The 21,838-nt window shown below is 38.5% G+C and overlaps 1 protein-coding gene across 6 annotated transcripts in view; it reads left to right on the top strand.

Moving 5' to 3' along the window:
- SMARCA2 (SWI/SNF related, matrix associated, actin dependent regulator of chromatin, subfamily a, member 2) overlaps window positions 1-21,838 on the top strand; it is a 138,855-nt gene that overhangs the window by 5,557 nt on the left and 111,460 nt on the right. For 5 of the 6 annotated variants that reach the window (XM_061375110.1, XM_061375106.1, XM_061375109.1 and 2 more), the window contains exons 2-3: window positions 4,641-4,901; window positions 11,544-11,667. In XM_061375110.1, coding sequence (XP_061231094.1) covers window positions 4,677-4,901; window positions 11,544-11,667 — 349 coding nt within the window. In that variant the 5' untranslated portion in view covers window positions 4,641-4,676. Of the gene's footprint in view, window positions 1-4,640; window positions 4,902-11,543; window positions 11,668-21,838 lie in introns of those variants that run through there. The other variant, XM_061375111.1, reaches the window with a different exon arrangement.

The raw sequence follows: 21,838 nt of genomic DNA, 5'->3' as shown, positions 1-21,838 counted from the left end.
TTATGTTGTCTAGCAGATTAAGAAAATACTACTAAGAAAATCACTGACAGTACCATTTCATGTTTTCTGTGGTAGTGTAATAAAGATAACTCCTTTGGCCTGTAGTGTATCACAGTTTCACGGTATAGCTTTTGAAAGCCACCATGACTTCAACTGGAGATGTGTGGGGGAAGTAGACGATTTTTCTGTGAAGGCAAAGTTACAGTCTGCTTTGCAGGGTGTATGTGGCTGTTGCGTGAGTCCACACTTCCTGTCCATCGTATCTAAGTGGTGCAGTTTGCTTACTTTCCACTACCTATCCAAGGCAGGGGATCTGGCCAGAACATCCTGGCTGAAGTTCAGTTTAGGTTGACTTAGCCATAGAAAGGCAGAAGTTAGATTGGGTGGTAAAAGGAAGCAGTCAGGAGAATTATAAATACTTCCTGCTCTGTTGTTAGGCTTAATGTGTGCCCTGTTTCAAAATAGTCTATAATCTCTGGATCCTTTTGGGTGACCAGCTGGTCTTGAATGCCAAAGTAATGCAGGTGGTTTGTTAACTGCTATGTTCTTGTTTTGGATCTACTAATATTGTACACTTTCTTCATGTGAAGGAAATCTGTGCCTTTGTTGCCTTTGGGTTTATAGCAGGTTTATACCAAGATATATATCATGTCCTGTGCATCCTGAAATATTGAGCCAATGGAGACCCTATTGTATGGTGAATTAGCTACATCTGCAAAACCTTCTAGGTGCATATAAAGTGACAGTGCAGCAGCATTTATGTTTAGGGAATACTCCCTCAAATTCTTTGTAATGTAGACATTCATTGTCCTAAGCTGTTTGATCTAGAAATAGTTGAGCGGAGTCACTCTCTTCAGCTTCAGCTCTTGGGTTTGTGGCTCTTCTTGTGTTTTCAACTGCCTAAAGTTACCGTAACAATGATAGGTTATTTTTTTTTCCCCTCTCTGCCTCAATTCTGGTGTGTCCAGCAGAGGCGGAGAAATTCTCTGAGAAGACCATAGGAAGAACCGCATGATTCACCACAGCTAGTTCAATCCTCTAGTTCCATTTGGGGCTGTTTACAAAAGAGATTGGTGATATTGGTGTAAATAAACCTAAGAAGGGATTGCAGTTCAAGAAGAGATATGTCTTATTTGAAGTCATGTGTATAAGACTACTCTCATAAGGGTTTTGAGGAAATTTTAAGATTGGACACTTGAGAAACAATTAGATGGTATGTAATCCATTTGAGAATCAGGGCCAGCAGCATTATCATCCTTACCATTTGGGACAATCAAAGGGAAATTTCTATTTATTTTTTTGTAATCTGTTAAAAGAATTTACTTTTTTTTTTTCTTCCTTCCCCCTCCCTTCATCACCTTCCCCTTGTAATTCAGACAGGCACCACTCATTAAAAAGCAGTTCAAACAAATGGGTCAAGACTGGCTTGTGGCAGGGAGTTAGCTTCATTTTGTTTATTTCATTACAGGCACCAGAACTTACCCTAACTAATACCATTGTTATCTGGATTGAGCCTGGCCACAGTTGTACCTGTTGTCTCTTTGTAAATTTTTGCTTTGATTTTAATGAGACTTTGATAAGGACCTAGAGGAATTAAATACCTAGCTCTTACTGAATTTTAGTTAGAGTGGAGTGCCTAACTTTTGTGGGGTTTTTTTTAATACAATCTCAGTCTGAGTAAATATAAACTAAATTATTTTTGAAACGTGTTATATCATAGGCATTTTATCAGTTCTGTTCTATGAACAGATCCTTAGTTGGGAGAGCCATGTATAATGTGTTCTGGTGTATGGCAGTTCTTGTTTTTTTTTTAAATTTTGTGGACTGTTTTGCCAGAGAAAACTGCTTTGTCTTTATGTCTATGGGTATCTTTGGGTAGGATATATTGCTTGCTTTCAGGTAGTATTTCCCCAAATGTTATGTTCCGTTGATACAGATCTTACAAATTACTTCCTCCCCTCTCCCCCCTGAAGTATGTTCTTTGATATGCAGAATTCTCAGAATACAAATCTGTTTAAGAAAATCACAATTCTGTAAGGTTGGGTGAATTTTATCTTCTCTTAAATAAAGATAATGAAGGGACTTGATCTGGTTTAGGGGGTGCAACATTTCCCTCTTTGAAATTACTATTTTTCAAAGTTTGGATGCTTTCTAGCCCATTGAAAAGAATTTTAGTTTTCCAAGTTTGTGTGTAGGACATAATGTATATGTAAATGACAGTGTAATTAGTGGAGCTGAGACTGGAGCCAGTTAATTTTTATGAGAACAGCAAGTTGAACTCAAAAGCAGTGAGTAGAGGGAATTTTAATACCAGTATGCTCATAGTAGTTTTGTAGTTGATTGTGTTGCAGTTCTGTATAATTTTTTCTGGACAGTGGTGGTGGTGCTCGGTCCTGCATTGTTAAATGGACTGAGTTTGGCTTATAATGTGCAGAGAGAGTCAGCTGGTGAGAGTGTGAGTCTCATCTTTCGCAATATAATGATTGACTCATGTAGAAATGCCTGTTGTCCTTCAGCCAAACTCTATGATTCCCGTAGGAAGCTGTGGCATAGTACGTGCAGTTGTGAACATTTGGTAACTTGATTCCTGTGGCAGTAATGTCATGGGACTATAGGGGACCAATTAGTGACTAGACTTTGTTTTGAACAGAAGTTTCATAGGCATCTCCCTGTTTTACCTTGCAATGAAAGAGGATCTCAAGGGAGCTTATTTCAGGTGAGGGTATTTTAGTTTAAATGAGTTAAGTGTTGTTCTAATTTGCTGCCTGTAATCAGAAGAGACCAGTAGCTATTAAAACATAACAAAAGGAAATTTATAAGCAAAAGCTACTAAGATGGTTTTGATCCTGACAGGACAATTAGGTAATGGGGGCAAATAGGGGAAAATGGTCTTGATGTAGTAGCATTTAATCTTCTGTTTGAGTTGTGGTAAGTAAAGACTCTTGCTTGTAAAAGAAGAAAGATGATCGATTCTATAATCTTGGGATTCCCTTACTGCTAGCAATAAACACCAACCTACTTTTTTTCTTACGTGTCCTGCAGATCAGCCTCATTTTTGTTTTGTTTGGAACCTTGGGAGGGTGCTTAAGTTTTTTTTTGAGTGTCTTAATTTGGCTACAGGCCAGGGTGTTTGCAGTGTTACAGTGTGGCTTTATATAAGCAGTGTCGTAACAGGGTTACACCACTTAATTTAGAAAGCAAGTGCTGCTCACTGTGGATATTGATACGGAGGGTGGAACACTGCTGTGGTAAATCCTGTAAGGAGAAAGGCTAGGACAGGGAGTCATCTTAGGTCTTTCTAATGTACCCCTTCATTGTAATTACCTTGTAATGCACCAAATTAGAATAGTCTTTAATAGGACTCATTTTTCATTGTATTGGATTTATTACTGTGAAACATGTAATCATGGACAGGTACGCTTACTATAAAACTACACCCAGAGTAAACAAAGGGAACAGAGTAAGCCCATCTAACGGTCAGCCGCTGTTGAAAGCAATGATTCCACCTGCGTCCTTGTGTTGTCAGTAGGAATCAAGTCAGGTTTTTTTGTTCTTTTTTTTTTTTTTTTTTTGAGGGGGATGGGTGGGTCATGGGTTTTTCTCTTCTTTTTTTTTTTTTTAATATATGGTATTTTTTTTTCTTTTAAATAATGAAAATGGTGCTCTTGGGAGTGGACAGTACCAAGAAATATGACTGATCTTGTTGGCAGCAACTGAGAAACTTAATTTTGTAAAAAATATGGCAGCTGCATCACTGTGTTACAGTACTCTGACATCAGTAAGGAGTTTTTGGTATTAGACATTCATAAAAGTTCTCAGATATCTGCAGAAGAATGATAAAAGTTCTCAGAAAACTGGAAAATATTTCAAGCATGTAGCTAACATTAGTTTGTTCTACTAATAACACGAAAATAAAACCACAGTAATAGAAAGTTTTCCAGCCTAGGTAAAAGCCTGTCATTTGTTTTCAGGGCAGTTAGTTTTCTGTGATCCTCTTGAGCTCACTCTTCTGGTTTGTGACATTGACAGAACCCCTCAATTGAATTACAACTCTTCAGTCCAAAGTAATTGTCTTTTCTATTGTCCGTTTGATATGATGATTGCATAGGAGGTAACCAGAGGAATCCTACATTAGTGTCTAACTTTAAAAAAAGTCAGAAAATAGTCTTAATAATCCATTTCATACTAGTTTTGCAGCATTATGATGTATGCTAGAAGTATGAATTCCAGTGCAGTCACACCTGTTTAGGGAGACATTTTTGAACACACATTACAGAAGTGCCCAGCTGTCTTACCTGCCTTGTAATACTGTAACCCCGCTTAACACAACTGATTATAGAGTTGAACTACCATGGTCTCTGCAGGTATTTCTAATAGTGTACCAGTTGCTGTGTTCTGCGAATTACATACAGATATCCAGAAACTGACTGAATTACCAGGATCCTTCCTAATCCTTATCCTTCTAGTGAGCTTTTAGAATGGTGATTGAACTGATGTGCAACATTAGGATCATTTAAGCATTTTCTGCTGGTGACAGCATGTATGTGTGTCTCTGTGTGTAATGATTGCCAGTGTATTTTTTAAATGTCCCTAATGTCATAGAAATTCTGGTTTTGTTTTTGTTTTGTTTTTGTTACTAGAGCTGTTCTGCTAATTGAAAAGGAGACACAAAATAGATGTCCACACCTACAGACCCTGGCGCCATGCCTCATCCTGGTCCTTCCCCTGGACCAGGACCTTCACCTGGACCAATTCTAGGACCCAGCCCAGGACCAGGGCCATCTCCTGGCTCAGTTCACAGCATGATGGGGCCAAGTCCTGGTCCACCCAGTGTCCAGCATCCAATGCCATCAATGGGGCCTACTGATTATCCACAGGAAGGCATGCACCAAATGCATAAGGTAATAGTTTATTATAAGTGACCTTTTCTTCCTCAGGTTCTCTGTGCTGATTAAAAAAAAACTACTTACACTGCATTTAGACTTGCGTAACTGCTATTACACATTGTGTATCATCTGCAAAACTGCAGCTGCACTCTTACTTCTTTTATTAAAGATGATGCACTTATTAAATACAGTTTCCTTTTTCCTAGTAGACTACTTCGAACTATACTTAGCAGTTTATGAATCTTCATTTTTAAACCGTACTACTCATTAAGATAGACATTTCTAGGGGGAAAAAGCATTGAATTATTATATTAAATCCCTGTGATAGACCATTCTAAAAATTTTTTATTTTTTTCCTTCTTGTCTGTTTGGATATGTCTTGTGTTTTTCAGGGGTTGTTTTTAGTTTTGCATGAAATCTTTCTGGTTTATTCTAATTTGTAATTTTAACTCTTAAAGGGCTTGTGCTTCAAAATTTGTTTACTCTTCCATGTTGATGAAAAAGCTGGTTTCCAAGTTATTTTATAAAGGCTTCATCTACTGAGGAATTTGAAACTTCATAGTGTAGAACATGTGGCTAATCGGACATCAGTGGCTGTTGGCATACATTTAAAATTACATATGTGCTTAGACTATCATTAATATTTTTTGCTTGAGGAGATACTTATGTGGAATTTTCTTTGTGAGAAAAGTCTCTTTATGTATTGTCATTTTTATTTGGTTTAGATTTAGAGCTTAGGATAATTCCAATTTCACTGATGTTCTACTCTCAGAAATATGCTGGGCCAAGATACTGAAAACATTTTGATAACTGTTGTTGATTCCACTTGGAATTGTTATATGCATGTAGGAAAAAGATTACAATAAAAAAGTAATATAAACATATTTTAATTTTCCTCTTAAGTCGGCAATTTCTTGATGTTGCCATCCACACATGGATCCTTTTCGTTCATTAAAACAGTTTAAAAAAATTGCAGTTGGCATTTCCTTGTTTGTGGGGTTGGAAGGTTAGAACCCAAGCTTCCAACACTCTAGTGAATGCCCCAGTCTTCATAGACAGCCAGGGTTTTTACATCCTTCAGTTCTGTCCTTTCTTTATATTTTTAAAAGCTGCTGTACCTGCAGAAGAAGAGAGTGGCACCAGGAACTTTAGAACAGTTGAATGCTCCATACCGTACATTTTTAACTCCTGTATTGTTTCACTTTGTGTGTTCTTCAGACACTTAATGTTACGTTAGCATTAGAAACAAACCAACAAATATAATCCCATGAAGTTCTTTCAGAGAAATTAGGAGTGTCTCAGAAGTTCTGTGAGCCAGAGTAGAAGCTCCCTTTGAGATGGTACTGAAATGCTTTGGAAAATGCACCATGAATGTGAAAAGTCTGGACAGCTAATTCAAACGTGACCAGTCAGTATAGTTATAGTAAAATTACTTTCCCTTTTCTGTATCCTGATTCTGGTAATGAAACAAGGCTGTAATTTCACAAGTCTTTATTTTAGTAGCAGCAGCCTTTTATCCTCTAGGTTGCCACTTCACAAGTTCCAGCATGTCTTTGTGTGTGTGTGACTAAGGTAGAAAATGTGTCTGCTGAGCTGATCCAGGTAGGAAAAAAAAAGAAAGTCTTGGTTAATTTTTCAGTCTAGATCAGTTTTCTAGTCTGTTTTCCTGTGCAATCCCAGAAGCAGTGTACTGTGACAACTGAGGGAAGGGTCTCTTTTAAGAAATGCCATGGAAGGGTGCCTCTAGACTATTTTGCAAATATTACTTGAGTGTTGTTCTATGTAATAAAAAAAACTGGTCGGCTGCCTGCAGTTTGACTGAGTAAATGCTTTTTTTCTGCTTAGTGTTGTGTAAAGCAGTTGGGCTTTGAAGTTTTGATGGAACATAATGCTTTTTTTTTTTTTCCTAATGAAATGCAGTGGAAGTGAGAGATTGCAGTGTCCGAGTTATGCAGTTGCTTTTGGGGCACACATATTTCATATGCAGTGGGATGTGGTTCTTTTAAAATTCACAGACTAAACAGGGAAGCACCTTAATTCTGTGTTAGCTGTTTGGCTTACAAAGAATGATACAATGCATGAAACTAAAAAAAAAAAAAAAAAACCAAAAAAAACCTCCAAAAACCCACAAAGTATCCAACAGTAGAGAAAACATTGATTGATACAAATTGACATTAATAAATAATAATTCCTAAAGTATGTTTACTTAAAAACAGTTAGTATAAAAATTTAAGACTGTATATTCATTTAGTAACCAGAAAAACCTTCCACGGGAAAATCTACTGTTGATTTCTGTAACAGTTTTGACAGAAACAGTAAATCAGCTATCTTTCTTGAAAATTTTTTAAGTAAGCTTTAGACGATTGAATTGTTACAAATTGTTACGAATTGGTCGGAAGTATGTCTGGGGTGCAAGATAGCTGTATTTAAGGGAAATACTGAGAAGTCTATTGAGGGAAAGACCATGCTAAATGGACAAACTGTAACAGCCTCAGATTGTCTTGTAAGGTGAAAATACTTTGAAGCTGGGAAGGTATTAAAGGAGAACACTGTTGAATGGTTGCCTTAATCGTACTTCTCCTTGGCATCTACATATGAGCTCCTCTGGAGGCAGAACATTAGGGAAAGGTGGTTTGAGTATGAACGCATACAGACTTCTGTATGCTCTTGTGTGCAGCCTGGGTCACGTGATTTTAACTGCTTAACTTTTAGTTACGACAGTATGTCTATTTAACTTGCACGGTTCTCACTTGAGGAATGGGAAGAGTACTGTTAGCTCTTGGTTTGTTTTCTCTTCCATTTAATTTTAACCTGAAACATAATTACTTCTTTTCTCAATTTGTAGTAGGGTGTTCTGTAAATGGTTACTGGCTGTGGAAGAATTACCATGAGGTCATGGCCAATATTAGTGGCTTTGGTGAATTAGAGAAAAACTGTGTGATAGAAAGAAATTATCTTCCTACAAAAATGGTATTTTTTACTAAATATATTATTTGTTTACTCAACTGTTCCATTAAAACAGAAGGCAAAGGGTTTCAAGATTTAAAATACTGTTGGTTAACATATCTGTGCACATTAGACATTCTGGAAACCTTAAAATTCTGTCATGGTCCTGGAAGTAACACCTATTTATTCAGCAGCAGGTTCCCTGTATTATTTTTTTGTATGTGTTTACATTCGTGAAAAATGAAAGAAAGTAGTGTTGCCAGCCTGGAAAAATCAGTGGAGATCTCATGTGAAATGTTGTTTTGGTCATTTAAAGGAGAACAACAATTGTTTGGCAAGTCCCTGCTGCAAGAACAACCATGGTTGGTCTGGTTGTCCACCAGTAATGCATTCAGCTATTCTGTGCAGTTATGTGACAACACACTGCTCTTTGGTCTGTGTAATTTTTGCTGCTTTAGAGGATGCATAGTCTAAAACAAATAGAGTCTGATACTTAATCTTGGACTCTGATTTCAAGGCTGGTCCTTTTTTGTTTGTTTATTTGTTTCAAGAAGGTGAAGGAAGCAGAAAAAGATACCACAATCTGGCAGTTTACCTGGAAATAGGTCAAACTGTGATGCAGTGCTGTCTGTCAGAAGACCTTAGTTACTGAATTCAGAGTAAAAGCAGCGTAGGCAAAGTGTTCCGTATGCGTTAGGCATTATGTAAAGTCTGAAAGTCTGCCAAGTCTGTAGGTGTGAGCTTGCATACAGTTGCTCACCCTTCATTAGGTTTTTTTAAGTGCTGTTTATATATCTTGCCTGTTTTGTACTTTCTCCTGCTTATGGGTCCCAGTGAAAATAGTGATGTGTACTCAAAGTTGAATATCTGAACTTCCTGTTTCTGTCATATCATAATAATTAAAAAAGTACCTCAGTTTGATAGTAGTGCTTTATTGGTAGTATGTATTACATTTTGCAAACCAACAATGTCGTTGCGAAAGATATCTCTAATAATTTACACAGGACTGAACAATTTACAGAAATTGCATTGTGTCTGAGATCCTTTCTGTAGTTCTTAACCTCTTACATAAAGTTATCATTAACTCTAAGTACACAGTGATTCAAAGAAGTTATAAGAAATAACTGGTTTTCAGTTCCTGTAGTCCTTTGCTGAATTGTCTTTTATAGGGTTTTTCCATAGGCATTTGAGATATTTCTAGATCAGAAATATTCTTGGAAACACAAGTCTCTGCATAAATTGGCAGTACTGTGATCATTTTGCCTTCAAAGAAGTTTATGCCACCTTCATCTTTTGTAGCTTTTCTAGTAAAAACCAACCTGATTGTGTTCTAACTTTCCTGATCTGTTCCAGATAAATTTAACTTCATTTTTTTTCACAACATAATATCTGCAAACAAAGAGAAGCAAACTGCCTTCTTGATATGTTTAGGCCCCCTTCCATTCAACTTGAAGCATTACAGTTTGCTACAGGGTTTTTGTGTGGTTTACTTGTTGGTTTTGTTTGGTTTTTTATTTGTTTGCTTTTTTTAGATTACTTCTGTTACAAAAACCCATTCTTCTAATCAGTTCCATAGAAACATTCGTTTAGTTGATGCTTTCTTGTATGTCTTCGCTTTCCTGTTCGATTTTGAAATTTCTCTTTAAAAGACTGCTGCTTGTTAATGCTAGCTCCTTTTTCCACCTTGTGTGTGCTGGTACTTCTGATGCCCTAGGTGTGCATGCCTTGTCCTTTTTAGTCCCATCGGAGCTGTCTGTATTCACAGATGTTGCACAGTTGCCACCCATTAGTGCAGTGACACTTATCCCTGCAGTCACACCAGAGATGTGTATGGGTAGAGTCCTGTGTTCTGGAAATCAGATCCAATTTCCTGCACAGTGTGTTCCTCCTTTTGGTGGCCCTAGATACTGTCCTTGACACATAACCATGATTAAGATAGGAATGCATCTGGCTTTACAGGTGTTTCAGTTTCTGTAGTTTTCAGCTCCTGTAGGTAGGATGTGAACGAAATGTTCTTTTACACATTGATTATCTTTCTAAGTAGTGGCAAAGAGAGAAAAAGGTATCTTCATGCCTCAGAAAAAGGCAATGGGATTTACTTGGTTAACACAGATGAACTATTTTTGATGTGTCAGTCATCTATCTCTACATTTCTACTCCATAGCCCAAGTTCCTGTAATCACAAATAGGTTCTGTAGTAATAACAAGTATTTTTCTGATACAAGTTCTTTTCACAATATACCTTCATGACAACTAAACAATTTGATTAAATATAAAAAAATCCATGTTAATTCTTTGTTTCTATATGTTTTTCCTTTCAACCCATAGTTTCTGATAAGAAAAAATGACAGTGAAATCCTTTAAAATACTAATAAGCACCCCTCCACACACACACCATGTGTCTAAAGATAGCTCCAGCAAGATTTGATTTTTCTTTTTCCACTATGGTAAGTGGAAATTTTGTATCAAGGGGTTATAATTTAAAATTTAGAGTAATGTTTTCCTTTGTAGAAAAGATGACCTGTGTTTACTTCTGCTTAAATTGATCCATGTGCAACAAATTGCTCAAAAGGAAGAAATGTGACAGTATCTTTTTTGTGTTACTTGATGTAGCTTCTTGCACACTGTTATGAACTGTGTGTGTTTCCAGTGGGGAAAGTTTTCTTAATTCTCTTTCTAAAAAGAATTCTCAGTAAATAGGTGTGCATTTAGATAAAACAGATTGCAAGCTCTCCATTCACAATAGGGTTTGCAAAAACATTTAGTATGTATGACATGTTACAGAGAGGGACAGAGTTTCATACTTCTGTAAAGAGAAGATAAGGAAGTGATGCCAGCCTATCTTAATGCAAAGCCTTGCAGAGTACTAAGTTAATGAGCATAATCTCTTTCTTAGTTAAGGACCTGATGTAATTTTTGCTTTCAGGAAAAAACTTCTTAGTTTTCATAAGACATCATCTTTCTAGTGTTACTTTCCCCGTTTTCACTTTCAGAGCCCTTTAGTTTCTGTTTTGGAAACTTTTCCACTGTCCTGCATGCCTTCAGCATGTTTTTGTGATGCCAGGCTGTCTTAGCTGCACTCTCTGAAAAAGGCACTTGGCGCTGTTTTGCATTTCAAGTACTATGGGAACTGTAGTTTTTAAAGAGTGAAATAGATGACAAGAACTTTAGGGAGCACAAGTACTTGATTAGAGCTATGTCTTCCCTGCCTTGACTGCCTGTCCCTGGTTTTGCTTGCAAAGAAGTGGTTACCTCCTGAAGTGTCATCTTTGTTTTTAAACAGAAAGTGGGGCATTCCAGTAGAGCAGTGACTGAAAGGGCAAAGTTTGGACTAAAAATAACTTGAGTCAGGCCACAGGCTGTACTTTTGTAAGTTGGTGTGTGTTACACTGCTTTGTAATATGAGGCTGATAGGATTCATATGTTTGTATTTGGACAGTTTGCTTCCTTGGGTTTGCTGAACAGTTCAGAAGGAAAAGAAACAAAAACCAAACCAAAAAGGGAACAGAAGAGACAGGCAGTCTAATGGTGCTCTGTGCTTCCACATATGTCTGATTACAGGGGTAAACATTCCCAGTATATGTGTTTTGAATGACTACCAGGAGAAGTTTGTACTCTGTTTATTTGTTTAGATTTTAAGTTAAAGTCCTTTGGAGTTTTACAGTGGATTTATATACTATCTCCATATAAATGCTTATTTTGTTTTCACAGTCTATTGATGGCTTGCATGAAAAAGGGATGGTTGAAGATGTTCATTGTGGCTCCATGAAGAGTATGCGACCTCCCCACCCTGGAATGGGCCCACCTCAGAGTCCAATGGACCAGCATAGTCAAGGTTTATACATACTGTGCATGCTATATGATTTGGGGCCCCTTTGTTCCACGAAGAATCAGTAGTTCCATGTAACAGATTTCCAGTTACTTCATTTCAGCTTTTTTTGGAAAGGCTGAAATGATAGCACAAGGCAAGGTGAATAGCTGAATCCCCTTACATTTTGAATAGCCATCAGTCATGTAGCAGAACAAAGCTGTTGTTCAGGTCTGTGGCTGGGGCAAGTAATTGGGCTAAGTCTATTACAGATTCCAGTTCAGATCTCTAAACTCCCCCCACTTAATTCTTCCCTATCTTATGTGGCTACAGTAAATATAAATGCATTAAAATAAAATTTATTTTAATCCTATGGTGAAGGAGCAATAAGAGAGAATCACACAAGCAATATCATTAATATCTGTAAGGTTTGGTCAAGAGCTGATCAAAGTTCTTTCTACATTTTTTTATGCTAGAAAATAGAAACTATTTTTACCACATCGCTATATGCCTTCTTTGTGTCATTTAGCTTGCACCATATGAGCTTGCATTCTGTAAGCAGCTCAGTACGTTGGGCATTTAACTGCTCATTTAACAAGCAGACAAAGCTTTATATATTGCATAATTTATTATTTTACAGCAACACCTGAGGAATCCAACTGAAATTAGCTTGCTATACCTCTGTGTTGCCTTTTTTTTCTTCTTATACAATTATCTTTTTGAAAAAAATGGTGATGGCACTTGAAGATATTCTGACACATATTGTACAAAGTCCCATCTGCTAACTTTGTATTTTTTCCCCATTAGTGTACAGATCTAAGACAGAAAAACATGTTTCTTAATAGCCTTTGAACTTGTTGGATACTTTCACTCTGATTTACCATGGGATTGGAGTCCTGTGAGTCCTGTTTCTAGGATTTTTGTGGAAACTGGCAATGTAAAGGAGAGTGAGCTTACTCATGCCCACACTCAGAGGGTGAGAACAGTGTGAGTTCTCTGAGAATCCCTGGAAAAATCATGGTAAATCTTCTAATCCTGACAAAATTTTCAGTTTTGTTTGGTACAGTGTTAGAAACCAAGACTTACTAAAAGGTTCACTGCCTTGTAGATTCTTGAATATCTGATAGTTGAGCTTATGTTGCAAGTGTGTACAATTTTTAACAATACGCATGTCAAATAGAAATTGCACCTCAGTAGTTCTAGGTCTTAGTTCATATCACTTACTGTTGTGGGCCTCGAAGTGGGTAAATCTATGCATTAGTTAGTTAATCCTGTGATTTTTGGATGTTTGGTGAAAGGTAGCTGAAGAAGTTCATGACCCCAGGGAATGGATGACCCTGAATTTCTGCCACTAATTTGGACGCATGAGCAGAATGGTTTGAGTTGGAAGGAACCTTTAAAAGTCATCTAGTCCAACGCTCCTACAGTGAGCAGGGTCATCGTCAATTAGATCATGTTGCTCAGAGGCCTGTCCAGCCTGACCTTGAATATTTCCAGGGATAGGGTATCCACCACCTCCCTGGGCAACCTTTTCCAGTGTTTCACCACACCCATTGTAAAAAATTTCTTTGATTATATCTAGTCTGAATCTACCTTCCTTTAGTTTAAAATCATTACCTCTTGTCCTCTTGCTATGTTAAAATGTCTGTTCCCATCTTCCATGCAGCCCCCTGTGGGTATTTGAAGGTTGCTGTAAGTTCTCCACAAAGGCATTTCTTCTCCAGACTGGACAATCCCAACTGTCTCAGTCTTTCCTCCTAGGTGATGTATTCCATCCCTATGATGATTGTTCTTGTGACCCTCCTCTGGACTCCCTCCAACAGGACCTTCCTGTGTTGGGGATCCCAGAGCTGGATGCAGTACTGTGGGTGGGGTCTAATGAGAGCAGAGTAGAGTGGGAGAATTACCTCCTTCGACCTGCTGGTCATGCTCCTTTTGATGCAGCCCAGCATATGGCTTGATTTCTGGGCTGCAGGTGCACACTGCCAGCTCATGCCAGCTGATTCATCAGTACCCCAAGTCTTTCTCCATAGGGCTGTTCTGAATCCCTTCATCCCTCTGCCAGTGCTGGTTCCGGGGGTTGCTCCGACCTCATGAGGTTTGCATAGGCCCACTTAAGCTTTTCCAGGTCCCTCTGAATGGCATAAAGTCAGACTTGTCAAGCAAATCTAGTACTCTTTTGTGGAGATCATAAGCTAAATTCATTTACGAGGTGAAAACAGTTGTACTGTACTTAGTTCAGTACAGTATTTGTACAGTTGTCAAGAAAATGGATTCTGGCCCAGTTATGGGGTTTCTCTGTGCATCATTAAAGCTAGTAGTAGTAATGATAGACAGAACTTTGTCTTACAGGCTTACAAAAGTTGCGGGGCTTGTTACTGAGTGACATTCAGTAACAGAAAGCACTAAGTAAAATTAATGTGACCTATATTAAATATGTTAAGCTAGTTAAATGACATTATAAAACTAACTGTAAATAGAAGATAATAATCAAGCTGTTGATATTTGTAGTTAGTCTTACAAGTTGCTGTTTTGGTTCAGTGCTGTTCAATGTATTTGTTAGTGATCTGGAAAAAAGTGTAAAATCAGCGCTGACAGAATTTACAGGTATCACAAAGGCTTAACAGTAAAGAGAGAAGTTGATGACAAAGGCTGAGCAGGATGTGCTGTAGAATGCACTTATTTCTCCAGCATACATTTTAGCACAGCCAACAGTGCTGTATGTCTAGGAGCAAAGTATTTAATTATGTAGGTGGTATGAGACTGTATCACACAAAGCCAAAAGGCTGAAACAAGTTCCGGTTATTCTGCCAGACTTAAATGTGTATTGCCGTATACGCTGTTTGCAAACACAGGATGGAGTGTACTACCTGCATAGAGAAGCAAGGCCATATTAATTGAGGAGTTGTATCACGTTTTCTAATAGATTAGCTGAAGGCTATATCATAGTATTCTATTCCATTCTAGTATCTACAGTTCAGAAAGATACTGAGAAATGTTGTAAGGTATCATCAGATGTTTGAAGCATCTTTTGTATGAGGAAAGGCTGAGTGAGCTGGAACTGCATAGCCTGAAAAAGAGAAGGGTTGGAAATACCTGATAGGACAGAGTGATGAAGAGGGATGCAGACTCTTTGCAGTTATTATCAGTGATAGAAGAAGAGACAATTGGCAAAAACTGAAATGTACTTAATTCCACTGGAAAATAAGAAAACATGCTTTTACTGTAAACGTGGCTGAACAGCACAGGCGGTTGCCCGGAGAGGCTGTCCAGTTGACATCCATGGAGATAGCCAAAACCTCATTGGACATTACTGAGCAGCCTGGAACAGGGACTTGGGCTAGATGATCTGGAGAAGTTCCTGCCAACCTTAATGATTCTTTGAAATTGCGCGTTATTACGAAGAGAAAGAAAAGAATGATTTGAAACTTGGAAGACTTCTGGGTTTTGTGTGTGGGTGTTTTTTTTTGTCTTTTTGTTTTTTCCTGGAGAATGTTAAAAACTCTGTTTATTCTCTCTGAGAATTAAAAGATGTGCTCAGCCTGCACATTCCCAGGTTGTGGAAAGGATTGTATTAGGTGATTGTGAGGGTCCGGTTAGAGAAAATCCTAGTTTTGGTCCCTGTTACAGTTTGTGATCCCAAGAGTGTAATTAAGATGCAAACGAGGTCAAGTACTGTAATTGATCAATTGGTTTATTGACAAAAGACAATTATTATAAAAGGGAAATTATTGTAATAAAGTGGATAGCAATAAGACAGATTGAAAAAAAAAAAAAAGGTTGAAAATTAAGCAAGGATTTGGGAGGGAGAGAGAGAGAGTCATCAGCGTGGATCCAGTGGTGTCCTGGGGATTCATTGTCAGATGTGGAAGTCCTTCAGGGTTCATTGTTGGTATTGAAGCAGAGTGTCCCTCAAGAGTCCACAGTAGTTGTTTGAGGTGGGTGTCCTTGTGGAGCTGTCCTTCTGGAGTTGTCCCCTTGAAGGTACCCCTGGAGGTCTCCTGTTGGAATTGCCCTCATGGTGCACGAATGGTGTCCCTCAGCGTCCGTAGTAATCATCGGTGGAGAGTGCCCTCATGGAGGTGTCCTCCTGGGGTCATCTTCATGGCAGAGACTCCCTGGCGATGTGCCTCTTCGTGATTACCTTTTCCCCGTTTTATAATGAGTTGGGGGGAGTACGTCTGTTCTTCATGTCTTGTATTACAGGTTCCTGGTGGACCAGTTTCCCTTGCAGTCAGCTCTTCAGCTGCACAGATCTGCATCAATTCTTGGGATAATGGGCAATTCCTCACACCAGTCCTGGAGGTCTTAGCTCTTTCCCACTCATCCCTCAGGCAATGGACAGTGGAAGAGTCTTAACTCCTTCCATCCATCTCTGAGACAAAAGATAGGTGGAATCCCATCTCAACTTCTCGTACCAATCTTTGAGACAATCAGGAGTGGAGTCTGATTTCAAATCAGTCTCTCACAATGGTCCAGTGAATTTTGCTACCTGCAAATTTAAATTAGGTCAATTCAGTCTATTAAATATCTAAATCTTACTTAACAAAGAGAAATAACCTTTGGGACAAGGCTTACCCAAGTATTTGTGGTAGGATTTCTGTCACATGAAGTTTAAGTCTACATTGGCTCTTTCTCTTCTGTTCCATAGACCAAAGGGCAGAGATAATTTAGAGGGTAAGAGTCTGTAGTCTTATTTATACAGGTTACATAGACTGTTGTAGCCATAATGGTCTCTTATTGTCAGAAATCAGTGAACCTCTAAACAGGCTTCAAGATCTGAGAAGAACTGGTAAGCTAGAGGACAGGACAATGCTTTTAATTCTTTGAGAATGGAGAGATGGATAGTTGTCATAAAATGCTGCTGTTCTTGCTGCTTTGAGTACAACAGTTGTGATGATAAATGCATAGGCAGTAGTCTTGTTGCAGTTTACAGATCAGTTGGAGCTAGTCACAAAGTGAGATTTCATTAAAATGTCAAATGTTCCAATAGCAATATTTTTAGTATTTTTTTTTTAAGAAGAAGGTTTTGCAAAAGAGTGTCTCTAAGTACAAAAGCAGGAATATTATAAAGCATGTGCTTATGAATGTGGATGATAAATTAGAAATAAATTGGTGGACTCCACATGCAGTTGTAGATATAATTTATGTAAGTAAACCATGCAGCTGTGAATGAACAATCTTGAAATGAAGACCACTGAACTTGCAAAGAATGACTAGATACAGAATTTGGAAGTAATGATTTTTGCAGTTTATATTAAGAAATAACTGACCCTTTATGAGGTGAGATGACTTATTTTTATGAGCAAATTGGAAATATTTGTTAACTAAATCTGCAAGAACTTTGTAATTTTGCTTATAAATGCCTGTTTGCCGTTTAAATTGTAGTTACTGTTCTGAGTTTTTTGCATTTTTTAACTAACAATAATTACTAAAGGTGTGAAACTTCGTTTAGATTCTGGATTTTTTTTTTTCCTTGATGCTCAGTGAGATGCTACTAGTGTAGAGATAATCTGTTACTAGCTCAGATTGTCAGATTTTTATTTCAGTCATACTGCAATAGGATTGTTTTCAGAAGTGTGACAGTAATTTACAGGGAAAAATATTCTGAGTATCTTTCTCCTCAACAGTTACTCCTTTCCACATTTTTTGCCTAATTGGAGAAAGGCTAACTAACATTCCTGACTATTTCTGGTGACCAGTTTTCTTTTCTTGAACTTGTGCACAGTGAGGTCCCTCTTTTTAGTCTTAATATCTTTCTGTTAATGTTAATAGATTAAATGAAATCTATTGCTTCAACCTCATATTTAGCTGTTTAAATAGTAATTTTTTCTAAACTGAATTAATTGCGTTAGAAACTGTCGTCAGTCTCTGTGAATGAGCTGTTCCGATAAACCCAGTATTGGTATTCAGGTGTGACATTTACTCTTATGTTGTTAAACTTTTAAATAGAGATATCCAGAAGATGAAAATTATGTTTAGATTTTTTAAGAGGAATGGGAGAAATTGCAAAGACAACTCAAATATTTATGTAAAATAAAATATTTATAATTGAAATCATAAAAAGATAAATGAGCTAAAACAATTTCTGTGTTTTTCTGGAATTTGGAAAAAAATAAATACAGTTACTGTAGCATAGCAGTGAAAAACAGACCAGTTTAAAAAGTTTGGGTGTCTTTGCATGCTATTGCAAGTAAAACTGTAAGTGCAGCAGGGATTTAAGGTTCTTGGACTTGATCTGTATATGTTTTTAATTACAGTATTTGTTAACGCAGTGTTTGTTGAACATCTTATGAAGATACACCAATTAAGTTTAACTTACAGAATTCAATAAGTTACGGCTACTTCATAAACAGTGTTCATTGTCCCTCCTATTCGTAAGTTAGCTGCACTTCCTTTTCTGGTTTGCTTTACCCTTTTAAAAATGAGAAAAGATCTGTCACCTTATCCATTTGCCTGCCAGCATAAGAGCTCTCAAAAGTTTATTTCTACAGTCTTAATTTTAAATGATGTGCACACTTGGCCTCTCTTTCTTGAGACTTTCAGAAGAACTTGTGTTAATCCTGGCTGAACTACTGACAAGGAAACGTTATATTTTGCTTACCTGAAGAAAGTTTGTAGCCTCTGTCCAATCAAAATTTATTTTTCACTGTGTTCTAAGACATGATGCTTCTTTACTAGTGTACTGTGGGCATGTATTTGATTCCTTACCTTTTTTAAAAAACTAACTGATTGTTGAAGTGATAGTTAACGTAAATGAATTACAGAACTAAATTTCGTCAATCCTATCTATATCTTCCTAATCCAGTCACATTTTTGAGTAAAGATAGGCCCTTGCTATCAGTTTTAGCAGGAAGATTTGCTGGCAGTCTGCACTTGCAGCCCAGGAAGCCAGCTGTATGCTGGGCTGCTTCAAAAAGAGTGTGACCAGGAGGTGGTTCCCCCTTTCTCTTGTTAAATTCCACCTAGAGGGACTGCTTCCAGCTCTGGGACCCCAACAGAAGAGGGACATGGACCTGCTGGGGTGATTCCAGAGGAGGCCATGAAGATGATCAGAGAGCTAGAGCACCTCTTCTGTGAGGACAGGCTGAGAGAGTTGGGCTTGTTCAACCTGGAGAACAGAAGGCTCTGGGGAGACCTTAGAGCAGCCTTCCAGTACCTGAAGTGGGCGTAAAAGAAATCTGGAGAGGGACTTTTTACAAGGGCATGGAGTGACAAGACAAGAGGGAATGGCTTTAACGTGCCAGAGGGGAGATTTACATTATATATGAGGAAGAAGCTTTTCACTGTGAGGGTGGTGAGACACTGGCTCAGGTTGCCCAGGGGAGCTGTGGCTGCCCCATCCCCAGCAGTGTTCAAGGCCAGGTTGGATGGGGCTTTGAGCAACCTCGTCCAGTGGAAAGTGTCCCTGCCTATGGGAAGGGAGGTTGGAATTAGATGGTTTTTAAGATCCCTTCCAACATAAACCGTTCTATGATTCTATGACACATATCCTCAGATATTCATTATTTAAGTCTTGTCAAATTTTAGTGCGGAGTCAAGACCACTGCTGAATAAGCTGGTGTTTGGACTGGTAAGACCTTGAGTCTTTCCATCTATTTATTATCAGGGTTTAGATTTCATACGTGTTCTCCTCTGTTTAATTACAGCATTAAAAGTGGTCAAAAAAAAAAGCTCTCAATTTTTATCTCTCTGGTCCTTCAGCTTTAAAACAGACGAGGAAAATGTTCTTTGCTTCTGTTAACTAAAATGAAGTCAAAGGCAGTTGGATCAGAAAGTTCTTGTACAGTCTGCTCTCCAAAATTACTTGTGTTCGGTAAAGTGTTATAACTAGGATTTCTTCCAGTGTCAATACTGTAACAAATATACATTGTTTTGACATGTCGTGATGTATTTCTGTCGAACAAGTTGATACCAAAGTGGGATGAAAAGAGTGTTGCCAATTATGCATACAGCTAAGAAAACTGTTTTTTAACTGCTGAAAACTTGAAGATTTCTGATATAGCCTCTTCTATGACCTATTGAAGGATTATGAAGACAGAACCAGGCTTTCCTCAGAAGTGCATAGCAAAAGCTTAAAAAATAATTGTTATGAGTTATGTAAGTGAAATTTTGGTGGGATTTGAGGGAAAGAAAACTCACCATGAGAGTGATTAACAATCACCATCATTGGAGATTTTCTGAACTCGCCTAGATAAGGCTAGAAAACTGATTAAAGAGTGGAGAAATTGGTAAAGCTTGGGAATTACCACAGCTAAGTGATGAGTTGGGCTGTTTGATCTTCCTTTCATGGGGGTGTTGAGTATTTTCTACTCTGTATATATTTCAAAACCAAAAGTTAAGTGTAGTCCTTTGCAAGCACATAGAACTCTTCTGTTGCAAGTGTTCTTCAGCCTTACTATTTAGTGCTTTTGCCATCATCTGTTCTGGAGGTTAAATGAAACAAAATGGTTTATGCAGAATAGAAAACAAATTTGTCTGTGGAAAATCTAGGGGAAGAGATAACTTGGCAATTCAACAAGTAAGAATTAATTTGCTAGGTATTCAAGAATGTGCTGAATACTTCTTGTGGAAATTCATGTGTGGCATGGAAAAATGCATTTGAATTGCTTCATAGCAAGATCATAGAATTTTAGAATAGTTATGGATGGAAAGGATCTTAAGATCATTTAGTTCCAGCCCCCAACCCTGAGGCAGGGGCGCATCACTGTAGACCATATCACTCAAGGCTCTGTCAAACCTAGCCTTGGGCACTAGGTTTGGATGGAGCATTCAAAACTTCTTTTGACAACCTATTCCAGTGCCTCACCGCCCTCACAGTAAAGAACTTCTTCCTTATATCTAGCCTGAACTTCCCCTGTTTAAGTTTAAACCCATTACCCCTTTTTGTGTTGCTACAGTCCCTAATGAAGAGCCCCTTTCCGTCATCCTTGTAGGCCCCCTTCAGGTACTGGAAGGCTGCTATGAGGTCTCCACACAACTTTCTCTTCTCCAGGCTGAACAGCCCAAACTTGCTCAGCCTGTCTTCACAGAAGAGGTGCTCCAGCCCCCTGATCCTTCCTGTGGCCCTCCTCTGGACTTGTTCCAACAGTTCCATGTCCTTTTTAGGTTGAGGACACCAGAACTGCACACAACACTGCAAGTGAGGTCTCAAAGACCAGAGTAAAGGGGCAGGAACACCTCCTTCAACCTGCTGGTCATGCTCCTTTTGATGCAGCCCAGGATATGGTTGGCTTTGTGGGCTGTGAGCGCACACTGAAGCCGGCTCATGCTCATTTTCTCATGGACCAACATCTCCAAGTCCTTCTCTGCAGGGCTGTTCTGAGTCTCTTCTCTGCCCAACCTGTAGCTGTGCCTGGGGTTGCTCCGATGCAGGTGTAGGACTTTGCACTTGACATTGGCAAACAATGAAAGGACGAGGGGTAATGGGTACAAATTGGAGCACAAGAGGTTCCACTTAAACCTGAGAAGAAACTTCTTCTCAGTGAGGGCTGACGGAACACTGGAACAGGCTGCCCAGGGAGGTTGTGGAATCTCCTTCTTTGGAGACATTCAAAACCCGCCTGGACACGTTCCTGTGTAACCTTATCTAGGTGTTCCTGCTCCGGCAGGGGGATTGGACTACATGATCTTTTGAGGTCCCTTCCAATCTCTAACATACTGTGATACTGTGATACTGTGGTTGAACTTCATGAGCTTGACACCGGCCCACCTCAAGCGTGTCAAGGTCCCTCTGGATTGCATTCCTTCCCTCCAGCATATCAACTGAACCACATAACTTCATGTGTCAGCTGAACCACATAACTTCATGTCACTAGCAAACTTGTTGAGAGCGCACTCACAGAATCATAGAATGGTTGGAAAAAAATGGGAGCATTTACCACTTCTTTGGGCAACCTGTACCAGTGCTTCACCAATCTTACAGTAAAGAATTTCCATGATAAAAGACTGTTTCCCACATTGTGTTTAATGGTGAATGGAATTCCTCCAGATTCAAAATGCAGTGGAGCTAAATAACTGTTTCTGGTTCCTCAGTGTAAATCTGATATGGTAATTCTGGCATCCATACACTGTTTTAACTACTGTTTGTTGAAGCACCATCAACCTTCAAAGTTCTATCTTTCAGTTAAGGCATAATGGATTTTCCAAAGGATACCTTTGAAAATGACCTGTAGCTTAGCTATTATATGTGTTGGCG

The sequence above is a fragment of the Neopsephotus bourkii genome, unplaced genomic scaffold (genome assembly GCF_033783945.1).
Source record: "Neopsephotus bourkii isolate Nb327-2 ecotype Australia unplaced genomic scaffold, CSIRO-AGI_Nbou_v1 NB_1658, whole genome shotgun sequence".
Lineage (NCBI taxonomy): Eukaryota > Metazoa > Chordata > Aves > Psittaciformes > Psittacidae > Neopsephotus > Neopsephotus bourkii.
The sequence above is the reverse complement of the archived record's forward strand: the minus strand, read 5'-3'. Positions and strand labels throughout refer to the sequence as shown.